The following is a 16,421-nucleotide window of genomic DNA, read 5'->3' as shown; positions in this document are numbered from 1 at the left end:
TTTCTCCCTCACACCACACACACACACACTTCAAATGCACAAAAACAAAATAGACACCCAAACAGCGGTGCACTGTAGATCCATTTTAAGTCAGAACCTTAACAGCCTTTTAACATCAAACTTTAACAAACTCATAACAATCTACCACACACACACACACACACACACACACACACACACACACACACTAGTTTGAGCCCCAGTGGCCTGACTTCGCTCACAATGCTGAGAGACCGGCCACAATGTGACACAGGCTGGTTCAGTGGCAGACAGGTAGACTAACAGAGACAGACTGCTGTGGTCTGCTTAGGTACATGGAGCCTTTTAATCAGAATAGCAGCCCAATCAGAATAAAAATGCCTCATATAAACGCTTCAATCAGAATAAACTGGCCGATCCGAATGAAATTTCATTCCGTTTGAGAGGGGTGGTTTAACCCTTTCATAATCCGGTCGAAAAATGTCATCATGTAAACACTCATTCCGATCACTTTATCTCGCCACATGCTCGCGCATTTAACGCAAGTAACGTCAATTACGTTACCCTATTTTTCCGGGAGGATTCGAATGGATGTGCTTGTTATTAACCCCGGGGCGCTCGGGCTTGATGTAGGCGGTGCAGCCCGTTTTTATATCAAGTCCTCTCCGGTTTCGGGTTACGCGGTGAAAATTACAAATGGACCCAATCATTGCGGGGGCAAAACAAAACGTCTTTTTCTGACACTTATGGAGTCGTATGTTGTGATAAAACTGTTGCTTCATCAGAAAGAACAGCAGTAAAGAAATAACCGACGCAGATCCATCTTTTAAAAACATACCGTATTTCCTCTAATATTGGCCCGGGCCTTTATTTACCTCAACTGCAGAGGGTACCAGGCCTTTATTGGAAGCAGGCTTATATTAGAGACAGGCCTTTATTTCTAATTCCCTCTGTTTGATAAGTATATTTGCTCCTATTTTAGTACGAAGCCTCCTTGTTTTCTGATCTGCTTCTGTTACGGTACGTTAGGTAGACGTTTTTTTGTTACTGCAATGCATTACGATAATTACGGTAATCGACGACGGCATGCTCCAGAGACTTCCGCCGGCCGAGCCGTCTTGTGGCACTTGTACGTTACTACAAACTACAGTTACATTATATAACAGGCAGCAGGAGTTTACCAGTATCCACCGTTGTTTGCATGTAAGCCGAAGCTAACTGAAGCTAACTGAACCTGGGCACTGATGTGTTCCCGGTGATCCGGCCGAGATTTCGGCGGGGGTCCGGGGCTTGGATCGGGAGGATCAATGCGGGCCGTGGGCGCGGTGGAGAGGCAGCGGCGGAGAGAGGAGACAGACACGGTCCAGCCATGTACTAGGTTTTGACCTAGTTTTTTCCCCCGGCCTGTATTTGAGGCCGGCCTTTATTTGTTCGTGTCGACCACGGCCCCGGCCATTATCGGAGACCCGGCTTTTAATTGACATACTGTGGAGCATGTAAACGCACATCTCAATGCGATCGTTATATTTAGCGCTCATGTAAACACTTGCGTGACAATCTTCCTTCGGAATGATTTCATTCAGAATGAAAAAAAAAAAGTCTCATACCGCAGCTACTGTCTCTCTCTCCGCGTGTTGCCGACAGTGGGAGCAAAACACTGACTAGTCTCATCGAAAACTAGCCAGTCACGTAACTCCCCACTGTCGGCTCTTCTCCACTTCTCATTAAAAAATCGCCTTTTAACTTTTGGTTCGAGAGTTGTTGTCTCCTCTTGCGTAGGTGTACTTACATCAGCCGCTCTCTTTACACCCGCAATGTACCGCCACATTGTTGTTTAAATAACGTTAGTCCGTCATATTTCTTTCTTCTTCTTCTGATGCAATTGGCGGCAGACTAGACGCAACTTTGAATTTGAATTTCACGTCAAATCAAATTGGCGGTCAGTGGCCCGAACCTTACTCTGATTGGTCGAGACTCGAGATGCAGGAGGAGACGTAGCTAACCGGCCACCGTGGCTGGTAGGTTGATCAAAGTTACCGGCCACTTCAGTCATTACAAACACACATTTCTACCCCATAATTATTTTTTTTTAAATGTTTGTTCCTATGGCCAATTGTTGTCTAGAATGTTATGTCTTTTATAGAAACAGACCGGAAGAAATAGAAGCTGATATGGGCTTGATGCAGAATGTCAGTTAGTTTTGAGTGCCATTAAGGTTGAATGAGTGTTTGAAACTGTCTCGAGTTGCATGTAATGTATGAGGCAAGTATTTAATATGCTTGTAACCTTAACACCCCATCATACCACAGTGAATATGTAAAATTCCACTTGTAGTAAATTGCTTTATTTCCTCCTATGTGCACACCACTTTGTAAACAGGCAGCAAGCCTGCTGTAAGTATGTACAGGTTTTGTGTAAGTTATTAATAGATGGAGGATACTTGTGGCTGGTTCAGCAGAAAGCATAACACAAAGACTGAATCTGGTAAATATGTGAACCGCTCCCTCACAAACAAAAATTTGAAATGGTACAGAGTACAATGGGAAGAGAGATACATGAAAAGCCTTGTAAACATTTTTTTTATTGTATAAACACTGGTAACGGGCCACTTCCAGGATGAGACGAAGCACACTCCCAACACAAGGAGAAGACTGTTCTGTTCTGGTGACTGTTGAGATGTCACATCCTACAGAGCATACTTTTGTTGTTAACATATGGAAAGATACATTTGTCCAAGGGCGGATATTTCCTTTCACTGTTGGGGGGGACAATAAACAGAAAAATTTCTCAAGAGCAATTCCTGAAGGGGACACCAAAGGTGCCGCCAAAAGTACTGTTGTATTAAATGTATATAGAGGTCCATTATGAAACATTTCCATAAGCACTTCATTCCTTTCTTAAGAAGATTTTATCAAGTTGCCTTTGATATTACTGGGGTCTTTCTTTCGGTGCACTGAAAAATGATCGGATGTCTGTTTTTCTTTTTTCTGCCATTTTAACTGACCTGGCTGGCTGGCAGTAGTAGGAGAGAAGCAACACCCATTAACTTAACTAAAGCTAATATATGCCTAATTAGATTTAGTTTTCCCGAAAAAGCAGATCTCTAATGTTTTGCTGTCAATGTGTAAAAGTCCAGAACGCTAGCCTGCCAGAAACTTACTTAATATTTTAACATAGTGTTTGTTGTAATTATGTATTTTTTATGAATTAAGTCTTCATTTATTTCCAAAATTATAAACAAAATTACATAGTGGCAGCCATTTTACATGCAGTAAGAAAAAAAGAATATACTTAGAACCTAATTACGTAGGGTAAGTTAATCTTAAATATTATATTATAGAAATATTACTGTTACCATCTACAAAAGATAATTTTGGTATGAAAACCCGCATTTTAATTTAACAAAGTATCCTGTATCATAAATACATGTCTGGCATTTGTAACAAACCAAACCGCTTGAAAATCGGTCGAAAATTCAGTGAGTTATGATGATTTTAATTGTGGATAGACCTCCTGCCTCCATAGACGTACATGCATTAGGAGACGCGGCTGCCCCGTACCAATACGTTGACGCACAAGATTCAACCGCGAGGTAATGGAGCGAACAAAATGTAGTCTGGTTACAATTGTAAATGTGTTTTATTCTATTGAGTGGTAGAAGTAAAGAAAAATGTCTGACACATCCTTTGTTTTAAGTTAACCTTTGCGAAGTAGCTACTTACTGGAGGTCTGCCACCACTGACACACTTCCAGAGATCCTCCACAGACACTCGTACCGAGGGCTAATGTGTGTGGGGGTTCGGGGAGGCAGGTAGGCAGTGGACCAAACCACTGTGAGGCATGGGGGGGGGGGCAATCTTTCGAAACTTAAAAACGCATCGTTTTGTGTCTATAATTAGCACAAGTGCTTTCAATGCATATTATTATATTATTTAAAATTATATAGTTATGTTTACAATGATATACTGAGGGGGACAACTGTCTGTTTTTCCCAGGAAGGGGGGGTCCGGACCCCCCTGTCCCCCCCGTAATTTCCGCCCATGCATTTGTCTGATATATGGTTAGTTGTCATTATTTTCATAACATGATTTCTTAATGAATAAAAAATAGTGCTTTTAACTTGAAATGTTTGTCTTCACTGGGAACTCTTAACTATCAGGTGTTCTGTGCAGTAAGAAGGGCATATAGGCTTATACATTGAGTAATCATTCTGTAGTCATTTAATATAACAGAATTTAGCTTAAGGTTGTTCACTCAAGATGATAATGACATCAGGCTGTTTGTATAATGTTATCATAGATCTATGAATGGTAAAACAAACACGGGAATCACATTAGATAAGCTTAGTTGAGAAAACTTTAATGTGCTCATTTGTTTTGCAGCTTAAAAACACTTACAGCAGACATCACTTATTTCAACGTTCAGCACACAATCATATCACATGGTAAAAGTGGAATCACCTATTAAAATAAAACTGTGCAGTAATAATACAGTTTCAGAGTTTCAGTGTGTTGTCTTAAACAGCCCTCAGGTGATACTGTACATTATTATCAGTGTACAATTAAAGTATTAGTGAGCAATGCATCATACACAAACATTATTCATGGCCTCATTATTCTCAGTATTCTTTACCGCATTCATGCTAAGAGGTTACTAAAATACTAAAGTCTTCAAAATATATTCTGCATTACTACAACAGGAGAATGATAGAGCAAGTCATATTTTCGACGGTGCAACTCAGTATTTGTAGTAATCCTTCTTTTGACCCTGCCCACTCTCACCTCTTACCATGGCATCACTATACAACAGGAAAAAGAAAATCCTATCTTGATATCACTGTTGCGAAAATGAGAAGCACATGGTTATAAGAAACCCCCCCTTTATTAAATTCCATTGCTTTCATCTCAAATAACAAAATAAGTCTCAATTTTAAAAAATAAATGATGAAAATCTCAATAAAATATAAATCATATAAAAGTGAAAATTCCAATAAAATATAACAAATAAAAGGTGAAAATTCCAATAAAATATAAATCATAAAAAAGTGATAATTCCAATAAAATGTAAATCATAAAAAAGTGAAGATTCCGATAAAATGTAAAGCATAAAAAGGTAAAAATTCAAAACAATTTAAATCATAAAAAAGTGAAAATTACAATAAAAAACAAAAAAAATCATAAAAAAATAAAATGAATGAGGGTAACAAAATTGCATGGAATTCTTTCATATCATTTGCATTTTCATAGCAAAGTCATAGACTGATGTTGGTCCTTTTAGTTAATGACTGGGTCATTTTGTTTAACTGTTTCATATCACAATATCGCTCACAGCATTTTTGACAGGACACAAATCTTATATTGACTCATCCAACGCTAAATGTCCATTTTTAATCTAGAATCTTTAATTTACATATGCCTCTACTCTGCTGAGAAGCTCTGATGCCATATCCAGCGCTCGCTTTTCGTTCTCTGACCTGAACTGTCCATTTGGAATGTGGGGACGTGGGTGACAGTTGGGATACTGCGTCTTTTTGGCATCCACTCCCAGCGTCTTTAGATTTTCCACAGTTTGAGGCAAAATGCTCAACTGAGGGTTGTAGCATGAAACTCGTGCAGCAATGAGTGAGATGGAGCAGTTGTTGGGGTGTCGTCCATTTCTTTTGTACTCTGCAGCTATGAGAGACTTTTCCACTGCTTGATGAACCTTGAACAGACACCATTCTGTGCTCCCCCCACCGGTGTCTTTGGAAGCTGCAGTGAGATCACAGCGAGCCTGTCTACACCAGCGCTGGGCCTCCTCTCTGTCTGGCCTTGGGACATTTTCATAATGTGTCCAAAAGTTATAATCATAGGAATGGTAGCCTCTAGCAAAACTCTCTCGACCACGTCTGTGGCGATTGGCCTCTTGATTCCACTGTTCATAGAAGTGTCTGAAATTTGTGTTTCCCCTTGGATAAGAAGAGTCGGCAGTTTTGCCTTTCATAAGCTCATCAATTCGATTTTGCAAGTACTTGAATGCCTCAGTTGCAAGCTGTTGGCAGTCTGGGTTTTTGTCAGGGTGCCATCTAAGGTACAGTCGCTTGATGGCCTTTTGCCTCTCCTCCTCAGGAAGAGTCCAGATCTCTGCCAAACATTTGTCAATTTCCCTTTTGGCTTCTTCAAGAGATGCTGGTGGGGGTCTTGTTGATGAGGAACTTGTAGATGATGTTTGTGAAGTATGTGGCACAGCGCCCACTAGTGGTTCCAGCTTCATGCAAGTAACTTCAGCAGATGTGCAAGTCTTGTTTTTTTGTTTCAGCTTCTTTTCTCGTCTAAACTGATATAGGTCAAGAGAACTGACTTCAACTGGTTCATCTTTCCCAATCTGTATTTTGTATTTGCATGAGTATAGTCCAGAAGACCCAGGCAGCTGTTCAACAATAACTGCATAAATGTACTCCTCATTAGTAGAATAGCAAACATATTCCCCCTCTTCAAAGTTATTGAGGATGTTCATATCTAGGGAGTCATGCCATTCCTCAGGGATAGGTGTCCCAGGGACTGGTGGATTGAGAAGGAAGTTCTTGGTTTCAGCACTGTCATGGATTCCATTCTTTGCCAGTGTTTTTTGAACTTCTTGTAGACTGTCACACATAAGAAGTTGTCCAAGGACTGGAAGGTGATTTGAGGCAATTTTGTTTCCTAAAAGAGCATTAATCTCTTTTGTCAGGGTCATGTTGACTTCATTTATCACTTTAAGAGACATGTTGTCATCACTGTGTTTTAAATAAAAGATGCAACCTTGTTGCCCCTGTTTGACATAGACCTCAGTTTCAGCAGCAGTATTGTGAAGTGGCTGTTGATCAAGCCAAAGCTCTGTTTCAAGGTTCTTGCAGCAGACAATCTGAATACTGCCAAACGTCTGCTGGCACATGTCAGCTGCATCTTCTTCTGTTACTTTGCCCTCTGACTGCTCTCTGATAAGACAGATAAGTCCGTGTCTAAAGGCTATTGAGGAGAGATGTTTGTCAAACCATCCACTAAACTCACAGTCAGTTCCATACTCACAAAGCTGAATGTGTGATTCCACCACATTCTCTCCAGTCGACTGAGACAGCATTTTGGGCCGAATATTCTGAGGCAGCAATTGCAGCAGTCGATGATGCTCATAAATATCATTGCCCAAATGACATGCACTGAGTTTCTCAAGTAGCAGGAATTTATTCTCCAATGCTCCTTCTAACCTTCTTGTCTCAAACACTGCGTCATTGAAATAGAGTGTGTTTGATGGGTATAATCTACCATCTGTTGAAGGAAGATACAAAGTCTTTCCAAGTTCAATAGGTGACTGGTTTTCCTGAGTTTTGATTAATTGAAACAACTGCTCAACAGCACGCATGACAGTTTTCTGTTGGTTTGGGTTAAGTGTTAATTTATCACAGGAGTCAGCATAAATTGCTGCAAGTACATTGCAATACTGCACTGCAATAGGCTCCTCCTTAACACCAATTTTCTTGAAGAAGTCTGCGTACATGACATCCTTTGGAGGAATTTTGTACAAATAGGGCCTGAATTCCAGATCATAGGGGAGTCCAAGAGATGTCTCATCAGCCATCACAAGTTTTGTGTCTTTTTCAACCAACACAACAGGGAGGCCGGTCAATGGATGGCTTTCAAACTTGTTTGTTTGTAGGTAGGCATAAGAACGCCGAAACACATCAGCACGGGTTTTGATTAACTCATCAGTTTCACAAGGTAACTGACAGATGTTGCTCATGTTTCTGGTTACACACTGTGGAGGTGGTTGTTCAAGAGCTCCTGCATTTTTCATTATTTGCAGGTGCTTCTGTGATCGATAAACTGGTAAACCTATTATTGGCATTGAGGTCCAAATCAGGTCTTGATGCTTAGGATCACTTTCAATCAAAGATCCTCTGATTGTAACAGCAGTCCTCTCATTGGCAAATGGATGGTGATAGCTACACAATTCTTTTCGAATCTCCACAGGGAAAATGAACTTGATGTCAGCTATACTCTCCAGCAACTTTTGCCCTTTCTTTTTGTCATCACTCTCTATTGCCAGGGCTGTTCTCAAAAGTTTTGATGATTTCTGTTTCAACTCTTTAAGTCCACAATTTCCTTTTGCCTCTGATTCTAATAGATATGCAAAACCTATTATCTCCTCCTTTGACACAACATGCTTCATTCCAAGTGCTTTGAGCAACTCTTTTGCTTGTATCAACATACTTGTGTGGTCACACAACTCATCCCAAAATCTCTGAGGCACAAATTTTTCTTGAGGCAACATTATCTTGTATAACTCTACACTCTCATCAAAGTAGTATGATGCCATCTCTAACTTCCCTTGAGCACTGCGAATCAATTTCACAGCCTTCATTGAGGAGATTATTTTGTCCTGAGACTGATGATAATTGCAATGATGTTGTAATGACAGTAACATTTTGATGCAGTGAAGAATCTGTCTCTCTGTGAGTTTGTGTAGGACAGGCAGAATGAATCTGAGGAAATATTCCAAATCAGTTAGGATTGTGATGTTCAAGTTGTCTGACAGACTCTTGTTCTCAAGACTGTGTTTGAGAAAAATGCTGTTGCTGTCATGCAGCGTGAACAAATCTGGAAATCTTGTCATTGAGTTTGCGCTCATGTTGAGGATAAATACCTCTTTGGGTCCATCAATCCTCACTCGCTCACCTTGTATTGTTTCAAATAATGGTAAGGATTTGAGCTTTCTCTGATACTCTTGTCTGTCTTTGGATGTGGAGACTCCAGACTGTAGAAAGCATTGAAGTTCTTTCATTTCATCATTGGAAAGTTGGCAAAACTCTGAGTGATCAATTTTGTAGACTTGGTCCAACACAGAGGTTTTATCCCTTGTATTCATAAGGTCAGGGTGAAAAAGTGAATGTAGCTGTAAGCTTGACACTATCTCTCTGAAGAAGGACGTGTCAAGCTTCATACAACCAAGTTTAAAGAGAATGCTTGACATGTCCTCCTCTGAGCTGAAGTAGATCACACTTGGCATGTCCTTCATATTTTGGAGAAAGCGCTTGTTGTTTAACCTCGGGCACACAACAGGTAAGATACAACAGTCATAGAAGAGCTCCTTCACAGTACTTAATGTAATACTTTGGATATCACCTCTACTGGGGGACATTGCTGGTTTGACTTGACTTGTGAAGAACTTCCAAAGTTCTTTCAGCCACTTCTGTATTGTCTCGTTTGGGACATGAAGACTACTGTGTTGATCAACTTCACAGTCTTGTAGAAGATGCTGAAGTAAAGGTTTCAAATACTTCACTGCATTGGGAATTGTCAAATTGTTGACAAAGTTGCCATCTTCTAGAACGCCCATGTGGTCTTCGTTGGTCTTAAAATCTGCAAAATCCTCCTCATAGCCAGAGAACAGACTATCATATCTTGACATCAGCCTGGGATGGTTAGAATCAAACACTCTCAAAACTTTATCTCTTGTGAGAAGAAGTGGAAGCCCATTGATTAAACTGGAATTGTCCTTGCTGACATCTTTCAAGCAGAAAGTCAAGAGCTTTGAACAGCTTGTTTCATCTCTGATCAGAGTGGCGGATATAGGTAAGGGTAAATCCATCTCATTTTGGGTTGAGCCATTGAGTGGTTTTTCTCTCAGGAAATTCCGCACAGTTGAAGGACTGACAGATTTCACTTCAATTCCAGCAGATTTGAAACTAGTCCAAATTTCAGCCATTTTTCCGGAAAAGGGAACTAATCTCATTCCAAGATCTTCCAAAATGGGATTCATATCTCTACACGTTGGGTCTGTCAAGTGAGGTGCATTAGTTGATTCTGTCTCTCTGACATTACACAAGTCAAAGGACCACTCCTTAATTGACTGATGTGCAATTTTCCGTGTTGAGCTCTTCAACACTGGAATCACGTTAAGGGCTCTGTCATTTATTGATCTGTATACCTCATGTATCATTTCATGCCAATCCTGAGCAATATATCTGGATACAGTGGGGAACAAGGACAAGTAGGAGCTACTGAGACATGAATCAACATGCACAGAATGGACTTCCTTTTTTGCAGCATTACAGCAGATGTAATGAAGGAGGTCTGCATACAGTGGAGCTATGATGTTCTGTTTCAAAGATTCATTCCAATTAGCTTTCAAATTTGGACCATCTTCTTTCCAAAGGCTTCTCCTGGATGAATCTACCTCAAAGTTTCCATTAACATGTATTGGAAGTCCAGTTTTCCCTGGTAAAGGAAGTGAGCAAAAGACTCCTCCTTTGAAATCCTCCATTCTGGGTGGCTTACCACTCACATACGCAGCTAGTGCTGCTTGGGGGAGCTTGTCTGATGGTTTATTTTCTCTTCCGCCACTGCTCTTGTATGAGCCAAACTGTTCTGCCATGATCCATTTACTTTGTCTTTTAGATGTTGAAATCTTGATTTCGTAAATGGCCTTGTGTGGTATTATTGGTTTGTCAGACTGAAGTGCACTTTGTAGATGCTTTACAAAAGCAACTTTTTTATCACTGTTTCTCTTTAGGAGACTTTTTTCAACCATAAAGATTGTTTTGAGTTCCCTCGAGTGTGCATCAATTTCATGGAATTCTATTTTGCCGATGTTTTTCAGGAACAGAATCAATCCTTCAGGGTCTTCAAGCAGGGCTGAGCACAATTCTTTCATGTCACGGTCAGTGACTCCCTGGTCTGATATTTTGGAGTTGTTTGCCATGGTACCCATCCTTAGAGGTAATCTGAACATGGTGCCCTCTTTAAGAGGAAATTCATCTGGAAGAAATGATTTGTAGACATCATTGTACATCTCCTTAAAAACTTTAGCTAACTTATAGCCACAGCCAGCTGATGGTTTGTCCGAATAACTTTCAATGTATTTTTGGTTGGGGTCTGAAATGCAGAGTAATTTATCTCCAGTCAAGATTGAAGGGCAGTCAGTCAGATGGTAAACAGAGTTGAATCCAACTCCGTATTTTCCTGTTTTCCCTGGAGAGTTGTGCTTTCCACCTTCTCCCAGCTGCTGAATGCCTGTCAGATCTGCATCAGAAAAGACCTTGTTGTTGTATACACATAGTGCCGGACCCTGCAGTTGGTTCCATTTCTTCCCAAATGTTTTTTGTGTGCCATGCTGTCGTTTGTCCCAAACAAAGTGAATTTCTGTTGCCTCTGCATCGTCAGCATTTTGGATAAGCTCCTTAAGGATATCCTTCTTTGAGGGATAGGCCGAAATGATGTTTTTAATTCGGACAGTCAGTTGCTCTCGTTGTTCAAACTGAAAGGCAAATGGTGAGACGTTCTCAACTAAATGATTTTGCAGAGTTTGATGTCTGGTTGTCTTGATTCCAAAATAGCGAGCCATAACACGTGGGATATTCTCATGGCATAAAGTGACCCCTTTAGTGACTGGCATCCATGGACTGTCGTTGAAATACAGATTGTTTGCGGGTTGTAAAACACCATGTTCATTGGGTATAAGACAGCCACATGTTTTTTTCTCTTTGGCCTCATACAAGCCTCTGGATAAAATTGTAAGGCAAATTGTGAGATCAGCCTTTGGAAGGGGGTTGTTTCCATGGAGAGTGTGCAATTTCTGGAGCACAGTTAGAAACTGATTGATTGTGAATTTTCTTTCAACACCCACACATTCCCAGAGCTTCTTGAAACTAGTGAAGGCAGTTGGAAGTACATGGAGATATGGTTTTGCTTCAAATTCCTCATTTTCTGCCACAAACTTTACGTGTACAAAATCGTCACCAACAAGAATGAATGGGAATGAATTTGCCCTCTCTGAAATTAACGTGGAATCCCCTGAATCATAGAGCCATTGATCCAGAAACCTGTAGCATTCATTGGCTGTTTTTTGAAGCATGGTTTTGTTGCAGGACTGAGACTGCCTACAAACTTCTTGCAGCTGCTGAAGCACGGTCTCAGGCCTTGGACTTTCACAAACTCCCAAGATTTGTAGGACTGGATCAGCATTGTGTATTTTCAGATTGGAATGATCAATCACAGGCTGTGTCATATTTACAAGAAGGCAACATTTGTCACTAAAAACATCAGTGGGCCTCCAAAGTTTCACCATTCCATCCACCTTTTTAATGCCTGGGGAAAATGCTGGAATAAATGCAGTCTGCCTTAGTGAATCCCAACAATGAGAGTCTTGATCATGTAGGGGACTCTTCAGAAGTTCAAGGATGCACTTCAAATGTTTATATGCTGTCCCTTTGTCAGTGCACCAAATGTTGGTGATTGTGCCTGCTCTCTCTGTGATGTCTTCCAATGGTAGATGGTCATTCAGCATTCCAAGTTCCAGCAAACGGTGAATCCTTTTGGGGGAACAAAAGTCATTTTTGGTTCCCCCAAGCAAGCGTCCCTCTTCCTGTTCAAATAGACAGGCCACTTTCCCTGATGGATTCACAAGTTTCTTGATGTACTGGAGCTGTCCACCCTGTGTGGGGATGCATGGATAGCTTAGCAGCAGATTGTCAATTTCACTGATATTGAGGTCAATAGCATGCAGCACAAGAGCATCTCTACTCGTAGGGTCCATGGTAGCCAGGTTGCCAAATACTACTTCTTGGTAGAATTTCTCCCAGTTCCATGTTCTGCTCTGTAAAACCTCTTCCAAGCCAGCCTGTTTGAAGCTATTTCTCAACCACAGTGGAAGAGGAACAAAATGGTTGGATGCTTTTGCATGTTTTTGACAAACCTGCATTGCAAGTGCACTGACATTTTTATCCTCTTCAATGCTTTGATGTAAGAATATGGCCTTGTTCATTGAGCACCAATGTTTGCCATCACTAAAGAGCTCTGGGGCATTGGAGTGCTGGGCAATGGCAGAGTAAAAAGCATCAACCAAAGGCTTGAAAGTCTCGCTCACTTTCTCCCGATCAGGCCAAAAGGTGTGGTAACAGTAACTTTCCAGTTGCTGGTTGTCAGACATATTCTTTAATACCAAGAGTACAGTAATATATGCTGTGGTTGCAGGATCCTGAAGAAGAGCTTTGTTCCAGTCATGTTTCGCTCCACTCTCCCACAGACCTTTCCGATTGCTCGTCACAGCAAATGCTCCATTTACATTGACTGGGAGACCTGTGGGAATGGAAAGGGGAAGGAAGCAAAATGCCTGTCCAACAAGGTCTGTTTGTGATGTGACCCATTTCCTGGTTTCTGGATCATTTTGCAAAGGCACAGCAATCCCCCCAATAGGCAAAGAGAATTTGGCTTGCTTATTTTCTTCAACGGCCATTTGTAAGGACTGTTGTGTCCCAAAGCAATTGTAGAGGAGCCAGGACTGGACATCGGATCCACCACATTGTTGACTGGTTATTTTGACAATGCTGACTGTGGAGCAGTCAATGACGTCTTTGCATTTTTCATCAAGATTTATCAGTCTTTTTTCAGCTTGACGTTGCTTTACACAGGTTTCATCTGGAATCTTCATTGTACTCACAACAGTTTTGGAGACAGTGAGGACATTTTTTATATGGTCATCTCTTGGAGGAGTTGAAGCATCGTCTGTGATATTTTGTAGAGATAGTGCATTGATGTTCTTCAGAAACAGCAGGTGAGTTTGTGAATTGTTAGTAAAGTGCTGTTGGAAAGTGATAATATTGTGTCTGTCATACACCTTTGTGCTGATTTCTGACTTGACAGACTCTTCTTGTGTTCGGAAAGGTAGTTTGATCAGAGTGCCTGGATAGGGTTTAGGAGGACTTTGTCTGGTGAAATTACAATTGAAAATGTGTTCATATGGTCCAAATTGACCGGGAAACCAATGAAAAAGTCGCTGTTGAGAGAGGTCCAGCTTGATTCCAGGATTTGTTTTGGCTTTGATGTGCTTCTTCAGGTGAGTTACATTTGGATCAAGTATGAGAAGACTGTTGCCACTAAGGATGGAGGGAACATCTGTCACGTGATACACAGTGTTGAATCCAAGTCCAAACTTTCCAATTTTCTCCACCTTGTTTTCCTTTGAGGCAGATCCTACCCTGACAATATTTGCCCAATCATCCTCTGTGAACTGCTCATTATTGAATGCCCAAAGGCAGGGTCCCTGACAAAGGGCCATGCCAGGGTCAATTAGACTTTCAGGAGGGTCTTTGTGCACTCTAAAATCCAGCAAGAATTTACAAGCTTCTGCCCTGGCATCTTCAGCATTTTGAATGAGCTCTTTGAAGATGTCGTTTTCTTCATCATACTCCTTGAGAATGTTTTTAATCCTCATTGTTATTGGTTCAGATTGCCCACATTGTTCTATTCCCACTAACTCTGGACTGAGGATGCGGGTGCTGAGGAGTGGGATGTTCAGCCACTCAGCTGTTGCTTTTGGTATTTCATCATGGATGACTTGAATTTCTTTCTGATCATACTTAAGTTCCTCCAAACCTTTTTTGCTTATGTCACAGAAGACTGTTGTTGACAGTGGTTTAAGGCTACACTGTTCACTCTCTGTGAGGACCGGCACAGGGATATCATCGCTAACGGTCTTCTTCTCTCTCCACATCCAGTTAAGAATTTCTATTGACACTTTCACCTCAGAGGAACTTGCAAATGGCTGTTGCCTTGTTTCAATGGTTTGCTTGATACAATGAAGTGTGCCAATTATTTCTTCATCTGAAAGCAATATCCTCAGTCCAAACTCCCCGAGCAACTTCTTGTATGGTAGAAATTCTTTTGGCACCTTCCCAATGTAAGAGCTCAGATCTAGATTAGGTGGGTAGTCTAGAACCAGATCCTGAGGAGAGACAAACTGGTTGTGGTTCCACAGCCAACATGTGTCCTTCTTCATCACTGTTGTGAATGTGGAAATATGATCTTGCATGTGTTTGTAAATCCTATGTAACTTCCTCTTGAAATCCACATTTGTATCAGGATCATCCATTGTCTGTGCCATTGATGTCAAGACTGACAAATTCTCTATCACTTTTTCAGGAGGGGGTAAGCGTCTGAGACCAAGTTTGCTGCTAACTCTCTCACTGATCTCTCGAACCAGAGGCATTACATGCCCAACAATGTCCTCATATTCAGAATGCCTTATTTCACGTGGGCAGAAGAAACACTTGCATTGTTTTTTCTTATCTCCGGGTTTAACACATGGGACCCATTTCAGCTTTAAGAGGCTATCAAGCTGTTGTTCAGAAAATTTGGACAGCAAATCATTGGCATCCAGCATTCTTAAAAGCACTTGATATCTTTTGACAGCCTCCTTTTGAGAGTGCACATGCGATTTCTCAATCAGTGTGGCAGCGTGCAACAAATGGCTTGGTGACACATCCTTTTCTTTATTTAGCAATCCAAGATCTGCTAGGCTCTCCAGCATCTGTGGCGTCTGAGTGTATTTAGGTGGGGGAAAGAAATCTGACTCAAAAAGGACTTTGAAAGTTTCAATTCTTGGATCAAAGAAGCTTGAGGTCTTTTTCAGCTGTCCATTCACTTCAATGAAATTCAAGTCCTGACATCTGCTTTTCAAGATGTGATTTTGAGAGAAAAGGATATTGCCATGCTGTAAAATCCAAGTCATGATTTTCTCTGTGTCCTCTTTCCTAACATTACCCCTCTCAATACAATCAATTAGGAGATTGGCTGCTTGAGGTGTATCCAAGAGATTAATGTTGAGCAGATGTAACAGTCTGCGGTCAGCCTCAGTAGCACACTGTACAACTGAATCAGGCATGGGGAGTTCTGTTGGTATTGTTAGACCAGAACCTAACAGTACAGCCTGTTTTGATTGAGCTGCAACACATGATCCTTCCATGGTTTGGAACAGAGGCAATTTTGAGAGTACGTCTTTCTCACTGACTGAGAGAGAATCCAGACTAGAGAGATAATCTTTAAGTTCTTCTCTTTCGCTGTAAGAGGCAGTCTTGATTTCTCTGATGACTTGCTGAGAATCTAGGTTCACAAACACTTTGACGACACTCCTCGGGGATGGGCTCAGCACATATGAGTCCAGGTCTTCATGCTTAAGCCACTCATCTCCTCTCACAACTGTGCCACCAACTTTTTTCAGTAATTGAGCAATTTGATCTGGCAAGCTAGCCTGTTTGCTTTTCTGAAAAATGAGAGTTGATTTCTGTTGAAGTCTTGCTAGTATTACAGGATGATTGACATCCTCTAGGGACTTGATGGGTATTAATGGCATGCCAATGAAATGACTTAACTCTCTGAAGTGAGTGTTGAGAAATTTCCAGAATTCTTGGAGCCACTCTAAGGGTGGATGCTGGCTGCTGCCAATCTCCCAGGTAACATGCATTATGTTTGTCTGTTCCCAACCCTCTGGCAAATACCTCTTTGCATATTCAGCCACCTGATCTGCATCGATGTTGAGGACCTTGAATAAATCTGGAAAATGGATATTTGAAAAAAACAAAAACAAAGAAACAAAACAAAAACATGATATGAAAGCATGTGGTTGATAGATGTGCAAATGTGTGCAGATGA

At 41.1% G+C, this 16,421-nt stretch overlaps 1 protein-coding gene across 2 annotated transcripts in view; it reads right to left on the bottom strand.

The window, feature by feature from the left end:
* LOC139915827 (sacsin-like) overlaps positions 1 to 16,421 on the bottom strand; it is a 33,219-nt gene that overhangs the window by 9,351 nt on the left and 7,447 nt on the right. The window contains exon 8 of one of the 2 annotated variants that reach the window (XM_078285880.1): positions 16,268 to 16,322. In XM_078285880.1, coding sequence (XP_078142006.1) covers positions 16,268 to 16,322 — 55 coding nt within the window. Of the gene's footprint in view, positions 1 to 5,163; positions 16,323 to 16,421 lie in introns of those variants that run through there. The other variant, XM_078285879.1, reaches the window with a different exon arrangement.

The sequence above is a fragment of the Centroberyx gerrardi genome, chromosome 10 (genome assembly GCF_048128805.1).
Source record: "Centroberyx gerrardi isolate f3 chromosome 10, fCenGer3.hap1.cur.20231027, whole genome shotgun sequence".
Taxonomy (NCBI): domain Eukaryota; kingdom Metazoa; phylum Chordata; class Actinopteri; order Beryciformes; family Berycidae; genus Centroberyx; species Centroberyx gerrardi.
This window is presented reverse-complemented; position numbering and strand designations above follow the sequence as displayed.